The sequence below is a fragment of the Neopsephotus bourkii genome, unplaced genomic scaffold (genome assembly GCF_033783945.1).
Source record: "Neopsephotus bourkii isolate Nb327-2 ecotype Australia unplaced genomic scaffold, CSIRO-AGI_Nbou_v1 NB_1287, whole genome shotgun sequence".
In the NCBI taxonomy this organism is placed as follows: domain Eukaryota; kingdom Metazoa; phylum Chordata; class Aves; order Psittaciformes; family Psittacidae; genus Neopsephotus; species Neopsephotus bourkii.
In genome coordinates, this window is record NW_026901771.1 from 2,626,692 (window position 1) to 2,654,041 (window position 27,350).

At 50.0% G+C, this 27,350-nt stretch overlaps 1 protein-coding gene across 1 annotated transcript; it reads left to right on the top strand.

Moving 5' to 3' along the window:
• Positions 1-921: 921 nt before the first annotated feature.
• Positions 922-27,113, top strand: HGD (homogentisate 1,2-dioxygenase). The gene is made up of 14 exons (XM_061365418.1): positions 922-1,086; positions 6,981-7,052; positions 9,431-9,519; positions 11,339-11,444; positions 15,737-15,796; positions 16,650-16,741; positions 17,237-17,271; positions 18,448-18,527; positions 18,657-18,756; positions 21,235-21,359; positions 21,954-22,058; positions 22,944-23,070; positions 26,139-26,320; positions 26,805-27,113. The coding sequence occupies exons 1-14, from the start codon at positions 1,072-1,074 to the stop codon at positions 26,934-26,936; spliced, it is 1,320 nt and encodes a 439-aa protein (XP_061221402.1). The 5' UTR covers positions 922-1,071; the 3' UTR covers positions 26,937-27,113.
• Positions 27,114-27,350: the final 237 nt, after the last annotated feature.

Genomic DNA, 27,350 nt, shown 5'->3' on the forward strand with positions numbered 1-27,350 from the left:
GTGTGGGGAGGTGCCAGCTTTTAGAGAAGACAAAACCATTAAGACCTGTCCCTCTCACAGCCCAGCTGGCTCTGCTGGGGCCACGCAAGCTGGTAACTGCTATTAGGGAGGGAAGGCTTCCGGGATGCTCTAGGAGAGCAGGAGACATTAACTCCAGGGTCATGTTGGAATCTCCTGTGTGCACCTCCTAGAGCAGGACTTACAGTAGAGCAGGTTACAGAAACAGGGAAAAATACTGCTGCTTTCTTTTTTGGGGGGTGGGGGGGGAGAGATGAGAATTCAAAGTGAAAACATCAAATCAATTGCTCTTTTCCCCTGCGCCTTCTGCAAAGGCAGAGCTACTTTCATTTGTATTCTGTGGGTAAATGCTGCTGCTCCTTCCTCAGCAACAGCTCCCTGGAAAAATATGAGTATTTCAGCATCTATAAAGCCCCCCTTCACTACCTCCAATCACAGGAATATAAAATCATCCCCTACTTTGGGCTTCAAAATGCTGTTTAATATTGCCACAGTAGTTCACAAATATCACTACCTCCACCAGGATGGGACTGGGATGCTTTCTATTCCCCAGTGTAACATGGATCAGAAGCATAATGAAAACCCCCATTTGTTACACCTTCAGAGGGCTATGTATGGGAACCCTTTAAGGAGGTTGTCATAAACAGGGAGAGAGGTATAATTTATGAAGGAAGCTTATAAAACAGTTGCAAAAAATGGATTTTCTTTGTTCTTAAACAGCTTGTTGTTCCCCCCCTTTTGTGTGAGAACTACAACCCCATCTAAAGAGGGAAAGGAGCTGTGGGGGAGCCCTCTACCCCTCTCCCCCTATTTATTAACTTCAGCTTGACCCTGGGGTTGTTTCTGTGGAGTAGGGCTGGCGTTTGGTTAAACACAGACTGGGTTGAGCAAACAGGTTAAAAACTCCCTTGGACTCTCACTTCCAGCACTGTCAGCCTGCCACTGGCCCGGCTCACTTCACCAGCTGGAAGCTTTGTTTGGCAGCCAACTTGACCGGATAGCTGCTTGGGTTTGTGTCTGCTCCAAGAAGAGGAGGACAGGACCAGGAGAAGGATGACAGGCTTGCAGGTAAGGGGCTGGGCATGCACAGCCCACTGGTGCTGGCTGAGGACACCCTTTCTCTGCTGACACCGGTGCTTTGGTGTCTGTGTCGCTTTAATATGCTCCTCGTCTGTGTTTCGGAGTCTGTGTTTTTAAAGTTCACTTGGGATAAAGGATTTTGCTGCATTTTGTCTACCAACAAGCTTTCTTTTCCTTTTCTCCTCTGGGAATCATCCTTGGTTAGGTTGTACAGGCACATGAGCTCTTTGTTGTGGGGTATGTCCTGCACACACCCTCTGCGCACACCCCTTCTCACCCCCTCGGCTGCCAGGAGGTGTTTCCCCCATCAGCCTATGAAATGTGGCTGGCAGCATCTGCCCAGGTGTTGCAACCCTGACCCCTCTTCCTGGCAGCCAGGGCAGGAACAGCTCCATTCCAGGGCAGCTCCATCACAGGGCACACTGGCACAGTGGGGCTCCGGCCATGCCCTCTGCTCTGAGTCCCAGCACGGAAGCTGATGGGAGCTTTCCCTGCTGTCCTTTGGCAGAGCATCAGGGAGTTTAGGGAGAAGGCCAGGATGTGGTAGGTTTATGGCTCGTGTGGAGGAGCATGAGACCCACGTTCCAAGTCTCATCAGCACCTTGCAGTTGTTTTGGGGCTGTCCGGGTACATGGGTGATGTTGCAGCAGGCAGGAGTGGCAAGGGCTTGCGGTGATTCTCAGCAGCTTGTGCAGGGCCATCGTGTTTCTCCCCAGGCTTTGGGGCTGTCATTGTTACTAATCCTCTTTCTAGCTCTGGATATGCCTGAGATAGATATATCTGTGTGTGCTCGTTCACCACCTTCTCTGATGGCTGTTATTTTACAGTGCTCTTGAAGGTCTTACTCATCTCTGAAGGATCCTGTCTCCTCATACAGTAAAATTTTGCCATGTTTCTGTCTTGTCTGTCCCTGACACCCTCCAGCTCTCACCACCCTTTCAGCACTGGAGCATCCTTGCTTCTGTACCACTCCAGATGAGTAGCCAACTGGTTTCTGTCATGGCCATGACGGCATCTTTCCTATCCATCTTCAACTCATTCCTAGCAGACCCTACCGCCTTGCTGGCTGATGTGACTGTGGCTCAGGTTGAGTGTGAGTCTTATTCCCAGAGCTGGCCATGGGAACAGGCTGCTCTGCCAGCACCTCCTGTCCTCTCCATTACATACATCTGTACCCTGTCACCACCTCTCCCCACCCCATCTTCTCTTGGCATCTTTTCTTCAAAGCCATTGTTTCACCCTTCTTCTCCTCCTCCTGGCTTCTGTCCCTCTCATGCCTCCTCCACTGTATGTGCTGACTCACCCTGGAGCTGGGCAGGATCTGGCCCTGGACCATACCCAGCACATTTGGAGCAGAGGGTTAGTGTGATGGTAGAGGGATGGCAGCTCCTGCAGGGGATACTGGTCCTGTGGCACTGGGGCAGCATCAGTGCAGAGCTCTGTTTTGGGTGCTTTGGTTTTACCCGGCAAAGGGGCTGTGGAGTCCTGCACAGAGGGTGAAGGACCTGATGTGCTCATTGCCCACATGCTCATAGCCCTGTTTCTATGGGTTAGTGTTAGACGCTCCGGTGTTGACTGAACTGAGCTGATACAGGGTGCCATGTGTTTTGTCTAGAAATGAATGCTGTTTTCCTGTGTTCTGTAGCAGGAGCTGATAGAGAAATGTATTATGCAGTGTTTGAAGAAGGGCCTTAATTATTTTGCAGTTTGTGTGCTCAGACTTCAAACGTGTTTTCCCCATACCTGCTGTCTAATCCTGTAAACAGAAGGTTATGGTTTATAGGTCAGAGCGTGACACCCATTGCTTTGCGTCCTGGTTATTCCAATCAATGAGCTTTGCTGAATTTTTGATGCTGTGCTGGGCTTTTATCTCTCCCATTTTATTGGAAACCTACAAAACAAGACACAAAGTGGAGGCAGATGAATTCCTAACATCCTGTTTGTATAAAAAGCTACAGGATCTTCAACAAAATAACAACAACAGTAATTGACAGAACTGAAAACGAAAGATCAGAGAGAACTTTGAGGTTTATAGAGAAGCCACCTGCTCAGCTATCAGAATAGTGCCCCAAACCTACTCAATCTGGCGATCATAGAACCATAGAATGGTTTGGGTTTGGGTTGGAAAGGACCTTAAGACTATCCAGTTCCAGCCCCTGCCATGGGCAGGGACACCTTCCACTAGACCGTGTCATCCAAGGCTCTGTCCAGCCTGGCCAGGGATGGAGCATTTACCACTTTTTTGGGCAACCTGTGCCAGGGCTTCACCGCCCTCACAGTAAAGGACTCCTTCCTTATATCTAACCTGAACTTCCCTTGTTTCAGTTTGAGCCCATCACTCTTTGTCCTATCACTACAGTCCCTCTAGATACTTAGATAGATACTAGATAGATCTAGATACTCTAGATACCAAGCAGACTTCTAGAGGGAGGTGACTTTGGACTAAAAAGAGTGATGTGGAGCTGTTGGAGCAAGTCCAAAGGAGGCCACAGAGATGCTGCAAGGGCTGGAGCAGCTCTGCTCTGGAGCCAGGCTGAGAGAGCTGGGCTGGTTCAGCCTGGAGAAGAGAAGGCTCCTTAACAGGAGACCTTAGTGACTCAGTCACCTCCAGTGACTAAAGGGGCTGCAGGAAACCTGGAGTGGAGCTTTGGACAAGGGCCTGTAGGGGCAGGACAAGGGGAATGGCTTGAACCTGCCAGAGGGGAGACTGAGCTGAGCTCTTAGGCAGAAGCTCTTCCCTGTGAGGGTGCTGAGGCGCTGGCACAGGGTGCCCAGAGAAGCTGTGGCTGCCCCATCCCTGGCAGTGCTCAAGGCCAGGGTGGACACAGGGGCTTGGAGCAACCTGCTCTAGTGGAAGGTGTCCCTGCTATGGCAGGGGTTAGAACTGGAGGAGTTCTGTGATTCTATGAAAAACACAGTGCTGTTTCACAGAGAAGGATTTCTTTCCATCCTTCTGGATTTGTTTAGCCCAGGAAGGATGCTGTGGTGTGGATGCTGAGCGGGCAGAGAGGGGTCAGTTCCCCTAGCTTGGGTAACCCTGTGCAATGCAAACTGAAAGGTGGGAGGTGGGCTTAGAGAGTCAGCCGGGAGATGGGCTCTGGTGCTCCTGGCCCTTTGTTGTTGCTGCTGACCGACCTGCACCAGCAGGGCACCTCCGTGGTGCTCCAGAGCCCTGCCGCACATACACCTCCTCCCAGGCAGTCGGGGATGGTGTGGCACAGCTATTTTTGGCAGCCCACAGTACTGTTTGACACTGACCCCCCCCTAAAGGCATGGAAAGGAGACGAGCCTCTCTGAGGTCTGCCACAGGGAACGGCAGAAGAAAACGGGTGAATGAGAAGAGCTACATGGAAGATGCAGGCAAAGTCTTGGAGCCACACTCGGGGTGACAGCCACCACCGGCAGGACAGTGTCTGCCCCCCGCAGCTGCACTCCTGCCAATGCCGTTTTCCAGCCCTCCTTGCAGTTACTTGAGGATTATTCTTTTCTTGGCAAGGGAGATTTGATGTGACCCAGCAATAATGCAGCTGCTTCTGCTCCTGCTCTCAGGGCAGGGGTGATGCCACCTTCTCCCAAACACTGCGTTTTCCCCCTGCCCCAGCTTCCTGCATCCCTGGGCAGTGACCGGTGGCTCTGCAGCCCACAGCGGTGCACAGCCAGGGAAGGCAGCATCTCTCCATCCAGCCCAGTGGGAAGCTGCCTGCATCCCTGCACTTGGAGCCAGGCAGCCCATGCGGGGCTGGGTGAGGTGCTGTGCAGCACCAGAGTGGGCAGGGAGCATCTCCCGGCACAGACACTTGCTGCTGAGTTGGTTTTCCATCCTTCCCAGGCCCAGGAACAGGAGTGAAGGGGGCTGGAGGATGTGGAGAGGGAGGTCAGCTCTACAGGGCACCCACTCTCGAGCCTCTCACAGCAGAATCCCTGTGCCAGGGACTGCCAAGGAGCCACGCTGGTTACTGGGTACACAACCCACTGAAGAACCGCACACCCTCCCCTCCCAGCTCTCCACCAGCTTTAAGTCCAGCATTTCCCAGGTGATGCTCAGCAAAGGAGCCTGTGTGTTGCATTAACCCTCTCCTTGCTGCTCTAAAGGCAGAGCCTGCAGGGCCTTGCTGGCTTTCCCTCTATAAAATCACCATGCCCCCCTTCCTCCTCCTCCTCTTTCCTCTTTTCAGCAAGGCAAATGCTCCCACCACCTTTACTTTGTTGGATGCAGTGCAGAGGTCTCAGTTAATCCTGGAACTGCTGCAGTCCCATCAGATATTGCTGCATTTCCGTTTAAAAGAGGGGAAGGGAAAAAAAAAAGCTAAGAAATGCTCCACAATACATTTGCCAAGGCTGCTTAGGTGACCTGCTGCTTTGCATATCAATATGCTTCTTGCAGAGCCCACTGGAGAGCAGAGTCCTGCCGGTGTACATTTGTTTGTAAGAAGGACAGAAATATGCTCTCTGAACCAATGGAAACAGAGATGCTTTCAGGTCCAGGCTGAGCAGGGCTTCCAGCCAGCCCACCTCCCCCTGGGAATGGGCTGGAAAGTGCCTGAGGAAAGGACAGGGTTTCAGATTTGCTCTGCACAGGTTGGTTTCTAGAGGGGCTGCAAATTGCATGAGGCTGAGAGACCCTGGAGGGAGTAATGTAATGAACCCAGTATAGGGGCTTTGTCATCCCATCTCCCCTCCCGGGCTGTCACTCTGCATCCTCAGCTGGTTCAGGGTTTCTCAGTGCTGGAGCTGCTGAGGTGCAGCAGCATCGCAGTGCCGCAGCCACTCCATCACACAGAGCGTGTGTGTCAGCGAGGGCTGGGATGCCAGGGCTCTGCCATCCCAGTGCTGCTGTGTGAAGGCAGACCCACAGCCCGGCTGCCCTTGCAGCTGATAGTGAGGAGCAGTTATTTACATGGAGCTGAACCACTGATCGCTGCCAAAACATCTCTGCATGCACGCACAGCTCAACAGAGTTGCTTCATGCCTTTCTACAGTGCCTGAGGGGACTCTGTCAGGGCAAAGCTAAGTTCCCCGCTGCATCTGCTTCCCTGTGTATCTCAAGTGTATTACGGGGCTTTTCTCAGTACTGCAGAGCTGGGAGCTGCATCCTCTGGGGTCCTGTGGGTTTTAGCCACACTCAGACCCTGGCAGCTGTAGCAGGGCAGGCATGGGAGGGCATGCAGTTCTGTTCCATCCATGAGTCTCTCAGGATACATCACCTAGAAAACCAGATTAGCACCCGGTAATGGATTAATTCTTGCTTAGTACCATGGTGAACAGTTCATACCCAACTGGGCAATACTTGTTTAGGGCAAAGTTCAAGTCTTGGCTGAGTTTCCCTTCCTTCCTCATCCCAACTGTGTCCTGACTTCTTTATTAGCGGTCATAGGGATGTACTGCAAGAACCCAATAATCAGCAGGTCCCAGTTTCAATCTCTGAGCATCTGAGGACTCAGTGCATGAATTCACAAGTCAGTCTGCACATTTGGGAACATCCATGATTCAAGCAAAGTCAGATTTAGCTTGCATGCTGCTAGCACGCCTCCATAGTGTTGGTATTGGTGTTGCAGTTCTTCCTATACCTCACCCTGTTGTTCTTGAGACTGTAATGTAATGTGATATTTGGCTTCATGCTGCAGAGCACGGTCAAAATAGACATGCAGATTTAGCAGGAGATCAAATCCTGACTGTGCTTCTCACTCCACCACGTGGTAAGCTCATGAAGCAAACCCACGAGCTATGAAATCAGTCTGGAGCAGTACACAAGTAGATCACTTGAGAAAGTCTTAATGCACACAGAGAGCCTGGGAAATGCCTGGAGAAGCAATGGATGGTTGTTTGGAGAGGGGTTGCTTGTATTCTCAAAGCACTGATGGGCTGTGTGCTTTATTTCACAGTACATGTCAGGATTTGGAAATGAGCATGTTTCTGAGGATCCACGCTGTCCAGGAGCCCTGCCGGAGGGACAGGTACGGAGGGGTTTTAAAGTGCTCTATGAGAATGACATGGAATTGAGGGAAAATCCATTCCCTGGGCATCTTTGCATCTTAACATGTTTCCTTTCTCTCTGCTACCCCAAAGTCTCCAGGAACCTTCTTCATTATGGAATAATATGATGGCAAAGATCAGAATTAAAGATTCCCATTCATCTGTTCTATTTCTAAGTTACTCGTGAGCTTCCAAGTTTCACCTTAGAGGTTAAGACTTGCCTCCATTGCCTCAACAGCAGGTTTCTTTCCAAAAGGAGCCTGCAACACAAGTGGCGTGGCCACACCAAGAAGGAAGCCATTGGCTCTGGAACAGACGGGAGCAAAAGGTTGAAGGCCTGCAGAGAGACATGCTCCTGCAGGAACTGGGTTCAATGGAACTGGCTTATGAGCCTTTGGCAGGAGAGCAGCTTCTTTGTAGGGAGGAGACATCAATGCCTATAGCAATAAGCATTCATTCTTAAAAGAAACTTCTGAACATGGTGAAAATAACTTACATGGGGTTGTTCTGTTTTAAAGAGAGGAATTACAATCACTGTGATGCCTCCCAGTCTGCAGAGGCAAGAAGGAAACCCTGAAGAGTGAAAGCTATCCAAGCTATCCCCTTTGCGCTGGTCTCCTTTACACCAGCACACGTTGTGAGGCTGACTGTGCCCTCCCTTGGATCTCCTGCAGTCCCCTGGACTTGAATGGCAGCATTTTATGCTCCGTCAGTGACATCCCTCGATGCTCCTCTTTACCCTCTGTGCAGAGAGACCAGTGGCATTCAGGTCAAACAGGGAGCTGCACCCTTCATGGATTTTCAGGATCCCCCAGTTCTGATGTTTTACATGCCATGTGCCAGTGGGGGTAGTGGCACACAACACAAGGACACATTAAATGTGTCTGTATGTCCTCTAGGCCTGCATTGCAGCCTGCAGCGTGCCCACAAGGAAGGCAAACCACTGTGCTGGATCAGATGGATGGCTCAGCAGTGCAGTGGCTCGTTTCTGAGGCTGGCTGTAGCAGATGGGGGGAGGAAAAAGTGAGAAAGAAGCACCTCAAATGTGGGAGATCAATAGCAGTGGCTGCTGCTCGGAGCAGGCCGTAGGCTGTGTTGGATGCGATGGCCCAGAGCAGCAGGAGGAGGTGCTCTGGCCCCTGTGCCAGAAGAGTGAATAGGACAACCTGAAAAGGAGTTACAATAAAAAGCATCTCCAGTCCCAGGGGAGGGATCCTTTCTCCTCTGCAGTGTTTGTAAGACTGGCATCTGCAGCAGTGCTGCCTAAGATCAAATATACAAGGGCTATTGATCCCCCTGCTTCACTGTAGACCCATGCCAGCAAGATGGACTTTGAGGGCTGCAAGCTACATGGGCTATGAGAGCCTTACCTCTTCCTTCTGCCCACTGGTCAGGGCAGTGTGGATGGCTGGCGTTCCCTAAGGACAGCTGATCCCCACAGCCACAGCAGGATGACAGGATGCTAAACTAGACCTTGCAGGGGGGACTCGGGATAGCGAATGGCGTATGACTGTCCCACCGGGGTACTTCCTGCAGTTCTTGGATGCCTTTGCTTCTCGCTGATCTCAAACAAATAGATGCTGGCCTACTTAGATCAAAATACTTGGTTTATGTTCTTTGTAAAGGAGGAATCTGTCCTTCAGTTACAAACACACAAGGGCTGCTAAACTTGTGCTGGTCGTACCCAAAGGGGAAAGTGCCCGCTTTGTACTCCAGTGCAGAAGCCCTGTGGGAAAGCAAAGGCTCCCACAAAGGTCACTCCTGCTCTTGGGCAGCAAATCGCAGTGCCAGGAGGAAGCAGCACACCACCAAAATGCCTTCTGTGAGCACTCATTTCCCTGGGAAGAGGGAAGGAGGAGAGGGAGGTGTTTAGTGCACAGGAGAGGAGAAACAAAGGGGCAGCTGCTGTGCGTCTTTATCAGCTCTTTGGAAAGCCAGGCAGACATGATGCTATGGGTCAATCCCTCTGAACACGTGGGTCTCAAAAACATTTATGCATAACAACAGTAAGTGTTGGGAATAATCCCCTTTTCCCTGGTATTCCAATTGCCAGCCCTACTGAGCACCACCCCTTGCAGCTTGCTCCAGCAGCAGGTGTGTTGCCGCAATGCCTGTGCCAACTCCTTGGGGCACTTGTGTGTCCTCTTGCTTGTGGGAATTGGATGTGGGGTCTGTCTGGCACCCAGCATCATAGGAGCAGGAAGACCCAACTACCAGCGCTGATGCATAGATTCAGGAGCACAGCTCACCCCATGGGATCAGGGCACTGAGCGCTTGCAGGGTGCTCTTCCAGGGGCTCCAGAGCTAAATCCCTTGCTGCTCCTTCTCACTCCTTGTTTTCCCTTCTGCTTCCATTCAGAATAACCCGCAGGTCTGCCCCTATGGACTGTACGCGGAGCAGCTCTCAGGCTCTGCCTTCACCTGCCCCCGGCCCACCAACAAGAGGAGGTACCGTGACCCCTGGCCGCGGGTGGGTGACGTGGGATGCTGGGGTGAGTTTCGGGGGGCCATGGGGCAGCTGCAGCTCTGCCACCAGCAAGCCAGGTGGGTGAAGAGCCTCCTCTGTGCATGGGGAGAGAGGCAAGGGCAGAAACCCACTGGGGAGGGAGAGGAGCAGCTGTGGGAGGGTGATGAGTTATGACAATGCTGAGCAAGGGGGGATTGAGATGGGAAAGAAACTGGTTTTATGAGCGAAGCGAAGAAGGGGAGGGGATGCTCATGGGGACCAGATGGTCCTGAGCGGGGTGTGAGTGCTGTGCAAAAAAAGCTCAGGGTCTCAGCCCTGATGCTGCGAGAATATATCACCTCTGTGGCTGGCACTGGTACACACCTAATGGAGAGTGTCAAAACCAAGCCTTTGAGCAGGATTTGTTCCTCCTCCTAAAGGATGCTCCTACACACTTGGGCTGGTGAGCCGCTAGCTCAGACTGCACCTTGTTTTGGGTCTGACCAGGGCCTCAGACCAGTGCTAGACACCCTGCATACTGCTTACCACCCAATGCTCCCAGCGATTCTAGGGCCAGCTTGTTGCAGCTGGCAGCAAACGTCCCAGAGCTCTATTCTGGTTATCATGTTCTGTGTCCTGGTCATCATGCTCTGTGTCCTGGTCATCATGCTCTGTGTCCTGGTCATCATGCTCTGTGTCCTGGTCATCATGCTCTGTGTCCTGGTCATCATGCTCTGTATCCTGGTCATCATGCTCTGGCCATGACCAGATTGCAGAGGAGGGGTTTCTCATTTTGCTTCTCCTGCAGCAGCTTTTCCCTCTCTTCCGTTGTTGGTTCAAATGAAAGGCAAATGCATCATCTGAGCTGCCAGCAGAGCTCTGCTCTCCAGGCTGGTGTCAGCTTGTGGTGTGCGTGGGAAAGGGATGAATCATTGTTTGCTGCACAAAGATGTCCTTGATGGAAATTTTCCAGCTCTCAAGGGAGAGCTCCCTCCTCCCTTCTCCCACCTACCCAAACTGCAGCCACCTCTGGTAACACATCAAAGGCACTGGCAGCCCTGCCTAGCTCAGATTACCTTACCTCTGCTGTCCTGCCTAACTAAAAGCTCAGCTTCAGGCTTGGCTGCACCTGTGCATGGTATGCAGGGGCTGCAGCCATGGATACAGGAGGCAGCAAGGGAGGAGAGTGATGGTCCAGGCGGTGCTGGCGGCATGGGGGACCTCCTACAGCAGTAGGAAGCATCATCCCACATAAAACTAATCTTCACTGCATGGGCTTGCTGGTGGTCCTAAGGGCATGGCCAGCCAGGCATAGGATGCTGCTTTCAGTAACCCATCCAAATTCAGACACTGGCTGTGAAATTCTGTCTCCTGAAAGCTCCTCTGCGCTTCCAGTTAGACAGTGTGCTCATCCCTGTCTTGGCTGAGCTGCTTTGTAAGCTGTGTTTAAATAGGCTTTTTTTACACCTCAGAGATTCCTGTATTTCAGCCACAGATAAAGCTGTATCTTTTATATATATATATATATATACACACATATGTATGTGTTTCTGAACATAAACATATGTAATTATATGTAAATACACCTATAGTCATTTACATGCATATAACAGCATATACTTGTATTTAGAGCCTATAATAAAAAGCCATCCCTCTGGAAGTCTCTGGCTGTGAGCTGGTATTTGATATTTAATACGCCTTTTGGTTCAGTTGCTACCAATGTAAATGTTCTCCATGCCTTGAGGAGCTCAATCAGGCAACAGCCACCCACAGGGTCTAACCTCTTCCCCAGGGTAATCCAGATCTTTTCCTTCTTTGTAGCTGGCTGTATCGGATCCTACCTTCAGTCTGCCACAAACCCTTCGAGCCTCTCGAGGAGGGACACCTGACACACAACTGGGATGAAGTTGAGCCTGACCCCAACCAGGTAACGGTGCTGAAAAGACCCCTGGTCCTGCCAGGGGCAGTCAATATTAAGGCAACGAGGGGTACAAAGGCACTGGGCTGCAAGAGGTCTGAGGAGAAATGTAGAGAGCTGGAGGTCCAGCCAACACAGGACCTGGGTCCCGATTGCCGCCTGCCCCTCACCTATGGGTCATGCAAGGAAGAGCAGTCCTCAATGCGATGCTTGTTGCTTCCCAGCCTGATGGATGGTTGTGCTGCCCCCAGCAGTGTCACAAGGTTTGTCCTGCGCTATCAAGCATCTCCCCTGGGGGCTCCTGTTAGCCGCCTCTCAGGCTGCTCTTTCCTTTTCAGTGTCCCCCATCAGAGGCTGATGGTGCTTCAGCCCGGCAGGCAGAGCAGCAGCGTGTCTCTGCCATCCATCTCCTCCTTCCCTGCTCTTTTGGAGAGGCTGCTGGCTGCCAGCCCATTTCTCTCTGCAGCCCTCATGGGAAATCAGGATTCATTCTGGAGAGTCTCACAGAGACATGGCATTTGTCTTCCTCTGTTACAGCTTTGCCATCATCTTTAATCATGATTTCTTCCCTGCCAGCCCCAGAACGTTCAGCTTTGTTGACCTGACTCTCCTCCTGCCTTTCTCTCAACATCTCTGAGCCTCCTCTCGTGGTCACTGGTTTTGTCCTTTGATACATAATCATTAGCTATTTTCCAGCCTCCCAGCAGCCTTGCCATTTGTCTAAATACTTTCCCAGCTCTGCTGGAATACGTTTTCCAGCCACTAACTGAGGAGGGGAGACAGGCTCATATTTACATGCCTTTGCTGCTCCATCCCATACGAAGCGCCAATGATTTCTGTTACCACCTGGTCCATCCCTGATGCCCTCATCTTTCACAGCTCTCATCTACATTTACAGTTGTGTATGATTACAGTAATTCCAAGATATGTAGCTCTCTTGTAAGCACAAACCACTTACATTTAGTATATCTTTTACCTAGGGGAACAGCAACAAAGCTCCTGCCCTCTCTCTCACTGCTTTCAATGGCAATCATCAAACCCAGAGGGGTTATTTCCTAGCAGTAAGTGGGAGTCATCTTCCTGCTTTCTTCCTCATCCTCTCTGAAGCAGAGCCAGAGACTGGGTTCAGTCTGTTGGACAAGATGGACTCTTTCCTGTGGTGCTTTGTGTTTCACCCAGCTCAATTGAGGAGCTTTCCCAATCGTCGTCCATCTGAAAGGATGGCATCATATGGAGGTACCTTATGCAAAGCCCATTGAAGTCAACGGGAACAAAATATCCTCTAACGCTGCCCGAAGACAATGGCAGAATTATAAAAGGCACAGGGGATGAAAGAGAAACGGAGGTAAAGGTGATGAAAACATACGGGGTGGCCACCGTGCAAGAAACGGTGGAAGAGACGCAAGCTCTCCCAGCTGGAACAGAGGTGACCGAGGGAAGCTGCGGTTGAGAGGCAGGGAGGAAATGAACAGCCATGCCAAACACCAAGTTTAAAAAATCAAATGCATCAGCTGTGGCTCTTCTTGTCAGAGGATGCAGTGGTTGGGCAAATCTCAGGGACATAAGGAACCTGTCATGTAATAGGTGCTCTCGCCAGTCTCTTGCATCACACAGCGGGGAAAGAACACCAAGAGCTTCCCCATTTTAAGCACCTGGCACCGGCTGGGGCTGCCTGTCTCAGACTTCTGGCTCAGGGCACTTGTTCTTCTCTTCTTGCGTTGGTGAAACCCCAATGCAGCAGAAACATGTATCCAGTTCTGGGCCCCTCAGTTTAAGAAGGACAGGGACCTGCTGGAGAGAGTCCAGCGCAGGGCAACTGAGATGATTAAGGGAGTGGAGCATCTCCCTTATGAGGAAAGACTGAGGGAGCTGGGTCTCTATAGTTTGGAGAAGAGGAGATTGAGGGGTGACCTTATTAGTGTATATAAATATATAAAGCGGGAGTGTCACGAGGATGGAGCCAGGCTCTTCTCAGTGGCAAACAATGAAAGGACAAGGGGAAATGGGTACAAACTGGAACACAAGAGGTTCCACTTAAACTTGAGAAGAAACTTCTTCTCAGTGAGGGTGACGGAACACTGGAACAGGCTGCCCAGGGAGGTTGTGGAGTCTCCTTCTTTGGAGACATTCAAGACCCGCCTGGACACGTTCCTGTGTAACCTTATCTAGGTGTTCCTGCTCCGGCAGGGGGATTGGACTTGATGATCTTTTGAGGTCCCTTCCAATCTCTAACATACTGTGATACTGTGATGTGGGATGATGGCCATGCACGGCCAGGTAGTGGCTAGACAGTTTACAAGCATTTTGAAGGATAGGGGCCAGACACCATTTTTAGTTGCAACCAATGGGCTGGATGACAAACAGATTTCCTGCACTCCTTATCCCACAGGAATGACAACTGTGGACGTGTCCACAGGGACCAAAGTGAAAATGAAGCTGTAATGCGGGAGCCGCAGTATACTTATAACTTTATCTGTAGACTTACTGACATCTTCCATATTCCTCAGTGAGAAAAGTTTCTTCTCTTTGGATAGTCTTTATACCTGACACCTATTTCTCTTCTTTTGCCCATTCTCCCTTCCTGTCTCTCCCCTCAGCCTTCAGGGTCTTCTCTCTTTGTCCCTCCACGTCCTTTCCGTCAGTATTTCTCAATGGTTTCTGTCCCAGTTCCCAACTCTGAAGGCTTCTCCAAACACTCTTTAGAGGAACAGTTCACATCAAGATACCACTGCTGGCCTTCAGAGCTGCCGCAAAGTAAATGGGAGGCGGGGAAGGTCCCACTTCTGCGAATGGAGCAAGCTCTAGAGCACCTTCTGGCCATGCTTTGCATTGGCTCATGTTCACGTCTGGAAGATTGCCATGGAAACCAAGGGGAAACATGCTTTAAAGAAGTCCAAAAGCAAATCCCATGTTCAGCACTATCTCACTGACTCCTCTGTGAGCATTTGGTGTCTCCATCCAGAATGTACAGCTTCTCCAGCTGCCTCTTTCCCACTGCTCAGCACCCAGCAGTGTGACCCTGAGCAGGACCCAGCATGGAGCCACCCAGGTCTCCCAGGGAGGAAAACTTGCCTTGCCTGGCAGTGAATGGGATGAGGGGAGGAAGAGGCGGGGGATGGATCCAACCCAGATGACCCAAGGCTGTGGTGGTGGGATGCCCTTGAGAAGCAGATGGCTTTGGAAAGCAGAGCGGAGAAGGCCAAGCAGTAGGGCCAGGTCTGGGGTGCAGCTGATGCATTAGAGATGAGCCCTTGCTTCGCTCAGCTTTGCTGGCAAATGCACTCACTGGATGCAGTTGCCTGCTTCCTCTTGAAGCTGGCCCTTCAGGAGAGCCTGGATTTTGATTTGGGTTTGGAAACCCTCATGATGCTTGGGGGAATTCAGTATCTTTGGAATCTCTTTCAAATTTAGTGCAAACTTCACATAGTTCACGTTTTGGGCACAGACACAGGGTCACACGAGCTTGGTTTTCTCACGGCAACAGCCCAAAAACATGTTAAGAACCATTAGGTTGGGTAAACTGAAGCAAGGAAATGTTCTGGATGCCCAGAGTCACAGGTACTTCCATCTGGGATCAAGAGTCTTGATTCGGGGGTATATCTGGAACTGGCCACATCAACATCCTTCTAATTTGGGGTGTTTGGGTTGGTGTGCCCACTCACACCCCCAGAGAGGGTCTTTAGGCTGCAGCATCTTGTTCCCAAGAGTTGCAAAGACCCTTAATATGATCCTGAGCTTAACATGATAAATCCTTTTGACTCCTCCAGCACCTTGTGCCTGAGGATCTTGACAAACTTTGCAAGAAATAATTGGTGCTGCTCACAGCTCCCACTCAGCAGGTAGAGATATTTCTGCTTCGGATGCGGGGAAAATGAGGTGGAGCAAACAGGAATGTTCTGCTCAGGTCATGGAGGGAGTGAATCACTCAGCACGGAGCGGAGCACAGGACTGTAACAATTTGGCTGTGGAAAGCTGGCTCATCTGAATTTCTTTGCTCTCAGTGGTGTTGTTGGTAATAGAGGAAGAGACAGGTTTAAAATAGGGTTTTCTTTTTAACCTTGGCACTACACAGGCCTGCCAATTCTTTTACAAGATGACGATTAAAAAGGAAGGAAAGCTCCATAAGCCAAAAGAAACCTGTGAACCAAATGAAGCAAGGCAAAGAGGAAAGACAAAGCTACCTCAGCTCGCAGAGGGCAGGGAAGCAGGGGGAGGATGGGGTTCTGCTTCCTTGTGAATTGCCACCATCTGCATTATAACCACTGGCATCTCTTTCTTGCTTTTTGTTTGCTTCAATCTAGCTCCGATGGAAACCCTTTGAGATCCCAAAAGCCCCTCAGAATAAGATGGACTTTGTGAGCGTAAGTTCAGGGGGATAGGGCATGCAGGGATCCTCCAGCCCTGCTCCCTCGGGGGGAGTTGTGGGGCACATGGGGTGGTCAGCACGGGGCTAACAGCACTGGTTTTGATACCACTGAGCTTGCAGAGCATCCATGGCAGGGGAGAGGATCCCAGATTCCAACCAGCTGGCAACAGACTTGATTTTCTTCATTGCCTTTCCAGGAGCTCTCAATTAAAGAAGCCCCAGCCCCAGCTCTCCCTAGTCCCTGAACTGGGACACACCAGCTTCCATGGATTTTTAAGAAACATTTCATACAGAATCACAGAATCATGAATGATTTGGGTTGGAAAGGACCTTAAGATCATCCAGTTCCAACATGTCAGGGACACCTTCCATTAGACCAGGTTGCTTCAAGCCCCGTCCAGCCTTGCCTTGAACACTGCCAGGGATGGGGAAGCCACAGCTTCTCTGGGCAACCTGTGCCAGCACCTCACCACCCTCATAGTAAAGAACTTGCTCCCTATATCTAACCTGAACTTTCCCTGTTTCAGTTTTAACCCATCACCCCTTGTCCTATCACTACAGTCCCTAATGAAGGGTCCCTCTCCAGCATCCTTGTAGCCCCCTTCAGATACTGGAAGCTGCTCTGAGGTCTCCATGCAGCTTCTCTTCTCCGGGCTGAACAGCCCCAGTTTGTCTGTGTATGTGAGGTGCAAAACCAACATGTTTGACAGAGGCCATACACAGAAAGGCTGGTAGTGGTACTGGGAGCAGGGAGAGAGGGAGAGTCATAGCAAGGGATGAGGGGAGGAAAGGGGGCTGCCCCTGCCCTGCTGCCTGTGCTCACTCCTGATGGTTGCGTTTGCCCATAGGGACTGCACACCCTGTGTGGTGCCGGCGAGCCCAGAGGACGCAATGGCATCGCCATCCATATCTTCGTCTGCAACACCTCTATGCTCAACAGGTCAGTGCCTGCTATGCTGGAGGGTGCTGTGCTGGAGTCCAGCTGCTCCCAGCATCGCTGTCTCTATGTCCCTGTTCTCCTGTGTGCACCCGGAAGGTGTTCATGGTGGCCACAGCAGGTTCTGCTCCATGGCCAAGCACTGGGGGAGTGGGTGAGGAGACACCAAGAGAAGGAGGGAGGTGGGCATGGGAATGCAGCGAGAGGGGATGTGTTGCATCCAGGTGCTTTCATCCCAGAGCTGCTCCTCAGAGGTCAACATGACTCAGAGGCCTCCGGTGGGCATTGCTACTGCTGCAGCAGCTCATGCAGGAAGTCAGGCAGGCACATTAAACCTCCCTCCTCTGCACTGGTCAGTATATTGCATTCACTGACCTGCAGATAGCATCTCTGATGCCAAAGGGAGACCTCTGCCATGTCAATATTCCAGCTGTGGTCATGGTGTGAGCAAGTGCCTGGGGCTTACAGCACCTTCACCTTCCTGTTCTTCCTTTTTAGATGCCTTTATAATTCAGATGGTGACTTCCTGATTGGTGAGTAACTACTTTGGCTTTTCCTTTCCCCCACAAGGGTTTACCTGGGTTGCCACTTGCCTGCCATTTTGTTCTTCCAGAGCCCTGGGCCCTACAGCCAATGTTTGGAGGAAAGGGTTGCCTTTACCCTCATGCCATCCCCATCGGGTGGTCTGGCACCAGCTGGGCTGTTGGGCAGGCTGCACCACTCCTGCTCAGCTCACAGAGCACATCTCTGTGCCAGACCCCAACTTTGGCTCTGAGCAGTGACCCAGCTTCTTTGGTGTGGTGCTCAGGGGTCATTTCCCAGTGCTTCCCAGGCTGGTATGAGGCACACCACAGGTGGAGGCTATCTGGAAAACATCAACCTCAGGATTTCTGAACAGCTGATAGCTAGATGCCTTCATTGCTTCAGTCCAACAGGATCTGGCACGGCAGCTTAGCTCCCATGCTTTGCTAGCCTCAGGCAACCAGAGTGCCACAGTGAGGGCTGAGGTTGGCACATGAGGTGTGTACCTGCTGAGAAACATTCTGAGCATTATCACAGAAGTCTGGTATTTGCTTGTATCTTTCTTGACCAAGGGACAGAAATGCCTTCAGGTCACCAACAGAAACATTTATCCCATCAAATAGCTATTAAATTGTTCTCACTCACCTCCCTCCCTACCGCGAAGTAAAGGTGCCAGGGCAGGTTTTGTAAATCTCCTAGTTTTCCAGCTCAAAATGTGAGCTCTCCTGCACCAGGACAGTCACATGAAAGAATGCAGATATTAGAGAAGCATTGCTTCTACCCTCGGGAAGCAGGGAGAATTAGTTATTCCCAAGCATCTCACACTGCTACAGTAATGACAAGGATGGGTACATGCGCGTTTTGAATAAGTATCATGAGACAGACAGGTATGCCCCCCCCCCCCAAATGCATCAAATATGTCAAGTGACCACGAAGTAATGGATGGTCCAACCTCACACAGGTATCTGCTGTTACGTAGTGGCCATGGGGCTGGTCTCAAAGCTCTCCCCCCAGGGTGGGCACCTCTGTTGCAAGGCTCTGCAAGGGAGAGGGAGCCTGGTCCTGCTGTGAAGCAGGGCCAGAAAGAGCCCATTGCTCTTCTGTTCAGGCTGGGTGCTCTGGAGGGGCAGAGAAGATGGCAATCCCCATGTTGCTTTAGCTCCTCTGCGTGCATTTTGTTTCTACAGTGCCTCAGCAAGGGAAACTGCTCATCACAACTGAGTTTGGGAAGATGCTAGTGGAGCCCAATGAAATCTGTGTCATCCAGGTAAGAGCTGACTGCACCTTGTCTATGGCTCGGAGCCCGATGCTGGAGCAAGCCAGCTCCTGCATTCAGCTGTTCATGTTTGTCAGCAAAGTCCTGGGAGGATCCTAGCTATCTCCCTTTATTTTCCAGCAAGGAATGCGTTTCAGTGTGGAGGTTTTTGGAGAGACCAGAGGCTACATCCTGGAGGTGTATGGAGCACACTTTGAGCTGCCTGACCTGGGACCCATTGGTAACAATCTCCAGTCACAGCTGCACTGAATTTCATAGGGACGGGCATGAACTGCAGGCCCAAATCTGTCCTTTTATATCCTATGAAATGCATCCTCCCATGCACATGCTCCTTCACAAAGATGCTTTCCACCCATCAGAGCAAGCATCCCCTTCCAAAACATGTGACAGACCAGTTGTCTCAAGATTCCCCTGTCACTGAAGGGACCTCTTCTCTCCCACCCTTTTTTCCTCTTTCTCTCTTCCCTTCTAGTCTGCAAGTCCCCATCTGCTAGCTCTGAACCTGTTCCTACCAAAAGAAACTCAAAGACCATCATCACTGATGCCTCTCACTTATAGATGTGGCATAAACTGGGGTGATAGCAGAGAATTTACTTGGTAAAAGGAAAGACAGTTTTCAAAGGCAACAGATATTCTTAAAGCCCAGTTTTAGATGTAATCACATGGTTTTTGTTCCCCCATCCCTGTTAATAGAGGCACCTTCGAGCTCAGGAGCCTAGATCACGTTAGTGTCAGAAGCTGTTCCCCTTGGAGAACTAGAAATCAAAACCATGAGCTGTACAGCACTCAGATCAGCAACACATCTCCATGTTGTGCTGCCAGGGGCGGATCTGTGTTCCCTGAGCACAGATCTGGCTCTCATAAATCACAGCTCCTATGTGCCAGCTGCCTCCTGCTCTGTGCAATGTCACACATCGCAGAGGCGCAGCCTCTTGCTGCAGTGAAGATACCACGAGGGTGCTTGGCATCGAAGCCCCACCATCCCCACTGTGATTTCTGGAGCTGCTCAGCTCAGTTTATTGCACTTTCCTTACCAATTCTCTCAGGGAAGGGAAGTGAAACTCCCCTTGTAAGAGGTAAAATAACTACGAAACAGGTACCAATAGTTCTCCACTTTCAGAGCAGTGTTTTGGGATTGGTTGGTTTTCATTTTCAGTTGGGTTGTTTCATTTCCCCAGCAGATTAGGCTTGTTTTAGAGCTCTCAGTGAGATCTAAAAGACTGGCATGCTTGAAGTAAACCACCTAGGTATTATCAGTCAGGAACAAGGTTGGCATGGCCCATCTGCATTCAGTGCGCCTTTGCAAACATCTCATGGCCATAGTGAAATTGAAGCCGGTCATTCTTGCAGTGGGGAACTGATCTGATTTGCAGCTGTTTGTTGGGATTTCTCCCATCTCTCCTGTATGACATGCTGGGCACATCTCTTTCCACAAGGAGCCTACAATGATTTTTTAGCAGCTGTTTTTTCAGCTAGATAAGATTACCTGCCTTTACCCACTTCCTACACTCTGTGCCTGCTTCACTTGATTATTGATACCGCTGCCCCAGCCTGTTTGTAACAAGCTTTCCCATTAGCTAGTTTTCCAGACACTATTGGACTTTGGGGATTTGGGGCTTTAGTATGTTTTTGATTTCCAGAAGGCAGGAATCTATTCTAAAGTTTACTTTCTGGAGAAAAGCAAATGAATAGAACTTGCCTGTAAACCTTTTCAGGAGGTGGTAATTATAAGAGCTCCTCTTCTCACCACCTACCCACCTTCCCCTCAGAGACCAGCATCCTTTGTATTTCAGTCTTACTTTATTCTAACTTCGCATTTCACTTGGAAACTGACAGCTGGAGAAAAGCACTGGCTGTTAAACCTTAGCAGCAGGTAGTAATGTCTGCATTTTTATCCAAGAAATCCAAAACCACTTTGTAGCAATAATATTAACGAGATGAAGAAGAACACTTCAGCACCCATATGGTGCTTTGCACTTTGAAAACGCTCCCCTCACACTAACCAATCGCTCAGTGTGCCCAGAGTCTGTAGGTATATCACTAGCCCTTATATTATTACTCTTTCTGCAAGCATTCAGAAATGTATTTGCCCCTCATGACATGACACATAAATTCTGTGTGGCTAAACGTCCAACCAGAAGGATGTCCATGAACAGAGAGCAGTTCACCTTCCATCTTTTGTAACAGAAACATAGAACAGTCTGGGTTGGAAAGGACCTTAAAGCTCATCCAGCTCCAACTCCCCCTGCCATGGGCAGGGACACCTTCCATTAGAGCAGTTTGCTCCAAGCCCCTGTGTCCAACCTGGCCTTGAACACTGCCAGGGATGGGGCAGCCACAGCTTCTCTGGGCACCCTGTGCTAGCACCTCAGCACTCTCACGAGGAAGAATTGCTTAATTTTTGCTTAACTCCTAGTTGTTACATGCCTTTAATTGAGGATGACATACTAATCTTGCTCAGAAGGCAACTGTCTTCATCACATAAGGGAAGCATGGACTTAAACACTGGGATGTATTACAGTTACATCCTCATAGGAGCAGAATAAGTACATGACTATTTCAGGTTTCCTTGTGGGCCAAGCAGCAGCAGGGTCATTCATGATGCAGAAGGGCACCCACAAAGCCAGGGAGTTGCTCCAGCCTCTCACTTTGCTAGCAGTTTGCCCAAAGAGCTTTGGTATCTCTGTCTCTTTCACAGGAGCCAATGGCTTGGCCAACCCGCGTGACTTCTTGGTGCCTGTCGCATGGTACGAGGACCGCCAAGTGCCGGGGGGCTACACGGTGATCAACAAGTACCAGGGCAAGCTGTTTGCAGCCCAGCAGGTGAGGATGTGCCAGGGGAACAGGTAACGCTGACGTGCAGCGACTGCCAGTGCATGGCCTGGGGTATGCAGCTTGGTACCCTGTGTGTAGTCTCAGGAGGTCCTGCTAGGTTAAGTGGAGCAGGATTTCACCTGATGGACCTTGGTTTGCTGGGACAAACATCTTCCCAGCTGAGGCGCCTCAACAAAAAAGTGTTTGTGAAGACTTGGTTGCCCAAAGACTCAGTGGTGGTTTTTGCCTCACTGTTTCCATACCGTTTACAGTGATAGGGTAGGAGAGAGGAGCTGGGGCTGCTGTGACAAGCCAGGATTTCCTTACCAGAGAGCCAGTGTTGCAGCTGGCCTTGTTCAAGCACTGCCTGTGCACTCAGAAGACGTTAGAGAGCAAGCCCCAGCGGGAGGGCTGAGGTTCACCAGGTGGAAATTGGGAGGAAAACCACATCCTTGCCGTGCTGGGCTGTGCCTAAAGGGCTTCACGCTCCAGGCTGATCATGTACATCTCCCCAGCACTAATTAGGCAAAGAGCAGTGCCCTGCGTATGTGCAGCAAGTTGGAAGGCTGTATATGGTAACCCTTTGTCTTTTTGCTTTGGTAGGATTTCTCCCCCTTCAATGTCGTAGCCTGGCACGGGAACTACACACCATACAAATACCATCTGGAAAAATTCATGGTCATTAACTCTGTTGCTTTTGACCATGCGGTAAGTTCTGGAGCTGGGCAAGGCAAAGCGATGCTTTGTGGATACCGTACCAGGCAAAACCCTCCTGAGCACCAAGGGCCTGTTAAAGTGCTCTAAGAAACCCAGGGAAATCTCTTCCACTGCTTTCCCTGGGTCCAAACCAAGCTCTTGCAGAGAAAGACAAACGTATTTTGTGGTACAAAGACATAACTAGAGGTTGGTCAGCTTCTTAAGCAGCTTTATGCAGCTTAGTGTAGAATTCCTGTGCCCGGGAGAAAGGCTGAATACTGAAGCCAACACACACTGTGCCATCAGCCAAAGGACTTTTGCTTCACATTATTGCCTTGATTTATTTCTGGCAATTGCACAGACTTCTTGCCCTGGTTTCTCTGAGCCCAGCACTGAAATTCATGGGAGGAGCTGGCAGCTTTCACTGCAACCATTTCTAACCATTAGCCAAAACTAATGTGAGCAGCTCTTCTAAAAAGGAAACCAGCCCAGTGGGAGAGGTACCTGCAGCGATGCCATCTCTTGGCCCTGCTTCTGTAAGTGGGTGTGCAAGGAGACTGGAGCACTTCTAGTGAGAAAACCAATGGAAAGTATTGTATAAACTCCAGGAGAACCTGGCAATAGAAGGATGGCTACGTCTGTGTCGCTGCCTCCAAGGGTGTTGTGGCCAGGCTGGGGCTGCTCAAAGGAAGAACCATCCAGTCCCGTCCCCCATGTTCAGAATAGGATCAAAATGCTGGCTGCTATCACAAATCTCACCCACACCACCAGCTGTAAGTTGCAAGAAGTGTTTAGGCAAGGGAGAAGCTGTATCAGGCAGGCTCTACTGGCCGGATGACCTGAGCAGACAGCTCGGGGCCCTGCTCTGTTTCATGCCTTTTGCCTTGCTTTTTTCAGGATCCTTCTATCTTCACTGTCCTGACAGCCAAGTCGACCCGTCTTGGAGTGGCACTCGCTGACTTTGTCATATTCCCCCCACGATGGGGGGTAGCTAACAACACCTTCCGGCCGCCGTACTACCACCGTACGTCTGCTCTTTGTTGGTTGTGCTTGACTACAGGACTGCAGAGACAGAAACAAGCCTTCAGTGATTTGAGAGTATGCACAGGGAACAAGCAGTCTGATTTGTTGCCCTTGGCACCATTAGAGTCAGCTTCTAGGAGGCAGCCAATCCTCCCTGGAAAGTGAACAAACCCAAAGATGTTCCTATTTAGAGTATCTCAGGAAAACTCAGAGGTGATAGGCTGGTTGTGTCTGCATAGATAGATGCATGTGTACTCAAGGGGCTCCCATGGAGACTGGCTGCGTATTGAACTTGGCATTGCACAGATTCATCAGAAACTGTCCTGTCACCCAGCCATGAATTGCTTAGTCTCATTAGAGTACAGAGAGAAAGGAGAAAGGGGAATATGCTATCACAAGTGGTGAGAAGCACAGAAGGATTTAGAGCTGCCCAAGCCCACATATAGGGTGAGATCAGAATTATAGTGAAGGAGTGAACTGGCTTTCCTGAGCCCTTCTTCACCACCTGCACAGTGATGAAGGTACCTCTGGCATTTAAGAAGCCAGAGGTCAGGAACTGGGCTCCTTCTCAAGCAGAAAGGTGGTTGATGTTTTGGGGATTTGATTGCCATCGCCAAAGCTGTTTCTTTTTGGTGGCAGTTTTTAGTTCCATTTTGGCAGAGCGTGGCCACATGTTGCATTGAATGGGTAGTAGAAATCCAGTTCTACACAAAGGACTGCCCTTCGGGGTGGGGATGAGGCACCCTGCTCTGTGAGACTGAGGGGGAAAGCTCACCCATCCTGCATCCTTCTGTCTGCCCCATCTCAGAAGCTATCAAGGTCACACTATGGTCACTGTGAAGTGCAGAGGGGCTTTCTGCACACTAACTAAGCACAGTTTAATAGCCAGCTTCTCCTGCTACTTAGATATATTCCCAAGCATCTTGGGGGCTGGCAGAATTAGTGTCACTTGCAAGCATAGCAGGCAGCTGTGCAGCCATCAGAGTAAATCTCACAGGCAAAGTCCTGCCTCATCATTCTGCTTTCATTCGCAGTAATGAGTGTGACATGGAAACATGTCTCCCGGCATGCTGGGATAGTGCCAAGTCCCTTTTATTAGACTCTCGGAGGTGAGACATGCTGCCTGTTAATCAGGATGAAGTTGCTGCTTATCGGCAGAGCTTTGCTAACCTTCCATGGATGCATTGTGAGCCATAACAAACATAAAGTTGCTCAACCTTGCTTTGTCTTTGGTAAAAGACAGATGAATTAACTCTTGTTCTCTTCTCCATGTTGTGATGTAAGAGAACCCGTGCAGAAAGCTACCACAGCTGCTCACTTGATCACGGTACCTCAACCATAGGCTTGAGCACTAAATTACTGATGAGCAGGTTGGCTGTCTATCCCAGCCATGCAGCAGCAAAGCTTGAGTGGGATCAACAGTCAGACAACAGTCAATTATTAAGACACTGCACATGTTTGTTCCCTCTAAAATTAGTGCTGTGATGAAAATCCTGTACCATTAAGAGAGGGAGAACAAGACAGAGCAGCTCATTTTCTGTCTTGCATTACCTTTGCCCCAAGTATAAATATGGCAATGGTGGGCCAAAAATATGCCCCCCAGACACTGCAACAATTTCACACACAAGAATGGTGCGGCTCATAAATACTGACTTCTCTTGGTCACCTTTCTTCCTCCTTGGAAGCTGTGAAGTACTCCTAGGGTCTTAGGATCACACATTGACATATGTTTGATGCAGTTTTTATCCTGTGGGCATACATTGCATCTGTCTGCAAGAGTACTTGTGCGATTCTTTCAAGGCTGGACTTAGTATCTAACGGCCACTAAGGGATTCTAATGTCACAATATCCTGCTTGTAGAAGACAATGTGATTTCACCTATAGGGAATGGAGCACACCTAAGTTGTTGGGGGTCATGTAGGAATGAGCAAGAAACTGGACTCAGCTCATCTCTGAAGCCCCAGCCTTGTTTCCTACCCACCTGCCCATGCTTTCTAAGTGATGTTATGAGTCCTGTCACAGAAGCATTGGCAATTCAGGTCTTGGGGTCTGTATGGCAGCCTGAATGCCAAGCATTAATGAAAAGCTTGTAACAAGCCAGTCTTAATGAGACACTGACAACTTGGGATGAAAATTAATGAATGTTTGCATACATATGCAGGCCAATTTTGCTTCGAGCTAAATCAGTTCTGTTGTTAAACGTTTCAGACCTGGATTGTCCTTAACAAAGCAAACTAGTGGTTAAAAAGGGCTATAGATAACATAGCTACAGAAGCATGTCCTGGTTTTGCAAAAACTGACCACTAAGCAGAATGTTGCCATATTGTTTAGTCACATCAGGTCTGCTAAAGGTGAAAGGCAGTTGGGATGGCAGTTGTTACAGGATTTCACATGCAGGGAGTATAACTCAGTGAGTACTGAATTATTAGATATAGCCATCGTCACCTACGTTAGTGGTTTCAGAGGGTCTCCTCAAGGAAGGACAGCATTTGGCTCCTTGTCTCTGGGCATACAGTATCTCTTGAGAAACAGATAACATGAAACAAAAGCGTAAGGTACTGAAGGGGCTGGCTGGACTAGAGGGGGTAAAAGGGTATAAAACAAAATGATTCCATGCTTATATCCTGGGACAGCAGATCAGGCTCTTTTGCCAGACTGTTGGCCCTGCAGCTTGTGCCTGTAACAGGATGATTGTACAGACCTTCATTGGCAGGACTTTAAGATCTCTAATCCAGGTCTCTAAATACCAGGTTACACTGTGCAGTCCATGTGCAGGTGTAGTACTTACATAGCTTGAGGTGGTAGGAAAAGTACAGGAGTACCATCAAGGAACCTTCATCAGGCAGCTGTATTTTTGAATCCAGATAATTAAGAGTGGAATAAAACCTGTACAGCTTTACAGGCATTGCCTGTAGGATCCCAGATGGCCTCTCATGTGGTAGGTACCCTGCTTAGGAACCTCCACTCCACCCAGCCCAGCTTAGCTTGTGGGTTTCAAAGTGCTAATAGCCCAGCTGTGATGCCTCCCAAACACGTTGTGTTGCAACCTCTTCTCTCTGCCTCCTGCAGGGAACTGCATGAGTGAATTCATGGGGCTCATCAAAGGCCACTACGAAGCAAAGGAGGAAGGTTTCCAGCCTGGAGGGGCCAGCATGCACAGCATGATGACTCCTCACGGGCCGGATGCTGACTGTTTTGAGAAGGCAAGCAAAGCCAAGCTGGAGCCTGAGAGGGTTGCAGAAGGGACCATGGTAAGGAGCCAGCGGAGCTAGTAAGATTTTGAGTACAGCATGGCAAGTACTTGGACAACACTGCTGCAGCATTCAGCTCCCAGGAGCTCCCCAGGAGACATGGGATGGCAGCAGCTTTGCTCATCTGCCCATGTACATTGTTGACTGAGCAGGAAGCTGGGAATCCTCATGCTGCTTAAGTTTTGTCTTAGGGTATGGGCAAAGAAGTGAAACCCCTGACTGTCCTCCTTTCTCCACCCCCTAAAAACCTAATGATGATAAGCAGACCTTGAACTAGAGCTTTTGGAATAACCTGGCTTTCCTGGGCATAAAGGGAGTTTCAAAGTCATTCCTGGGATCCGGTTAATACCAGCATTGCAATGCCAGCTCCAAACAGCTTTCTCTCCCCAGGCTGAATCAAGCTGTTTGCAGTAGAGCAAAGCCACCCTGTCTGGATTTAAACTTCCGCTCCCTTGGCCTAACCTGCCTTCCCTCTTCCCAACAGGCCTTCATGTTCGAATCATCCCTCAGCCTTGCCATCACCAAATGGGGCCTCCAGACCTCCAATCGCCTAGATAAAAACTACTACAAGTGCTGGGAACCTCTGAAAAGCCATTTTAACTCTAGGTGCAAGTAAATAGAAGGATTTGTTGCTTGCAATACGTGAGTGAAGGCAGGGAAATCCAGCATACCTACGTGGGGTGGCACAGTTGACTCTGGCACAGAACGGCATTTCCAGCAGCCACTGAGCCACGAGAATGGTGATCCCTATTTAACTTGGGAAATGCAATAAAAAATACACCATTATTCTTAACTTTCAAGTATCCCATTAAAGCTTTCCTGGTGACACGCTGAAGCTGAAGTATTTGCACGGCCCTCACCACATGCAGTTGGTGTGAATGCTGTACCTTGTGTGGACACGAGGAGACAGCCAGCCCCGTCCACAGGGCCTCCTGAAAATGTGATGTGTGTTCCACAGGGAGCAGCTAGGGATCTACAAAGCATTTTATGCCGTCTGTAGGGTAGAGCTTTACAAACAGAGCTGAAGGCT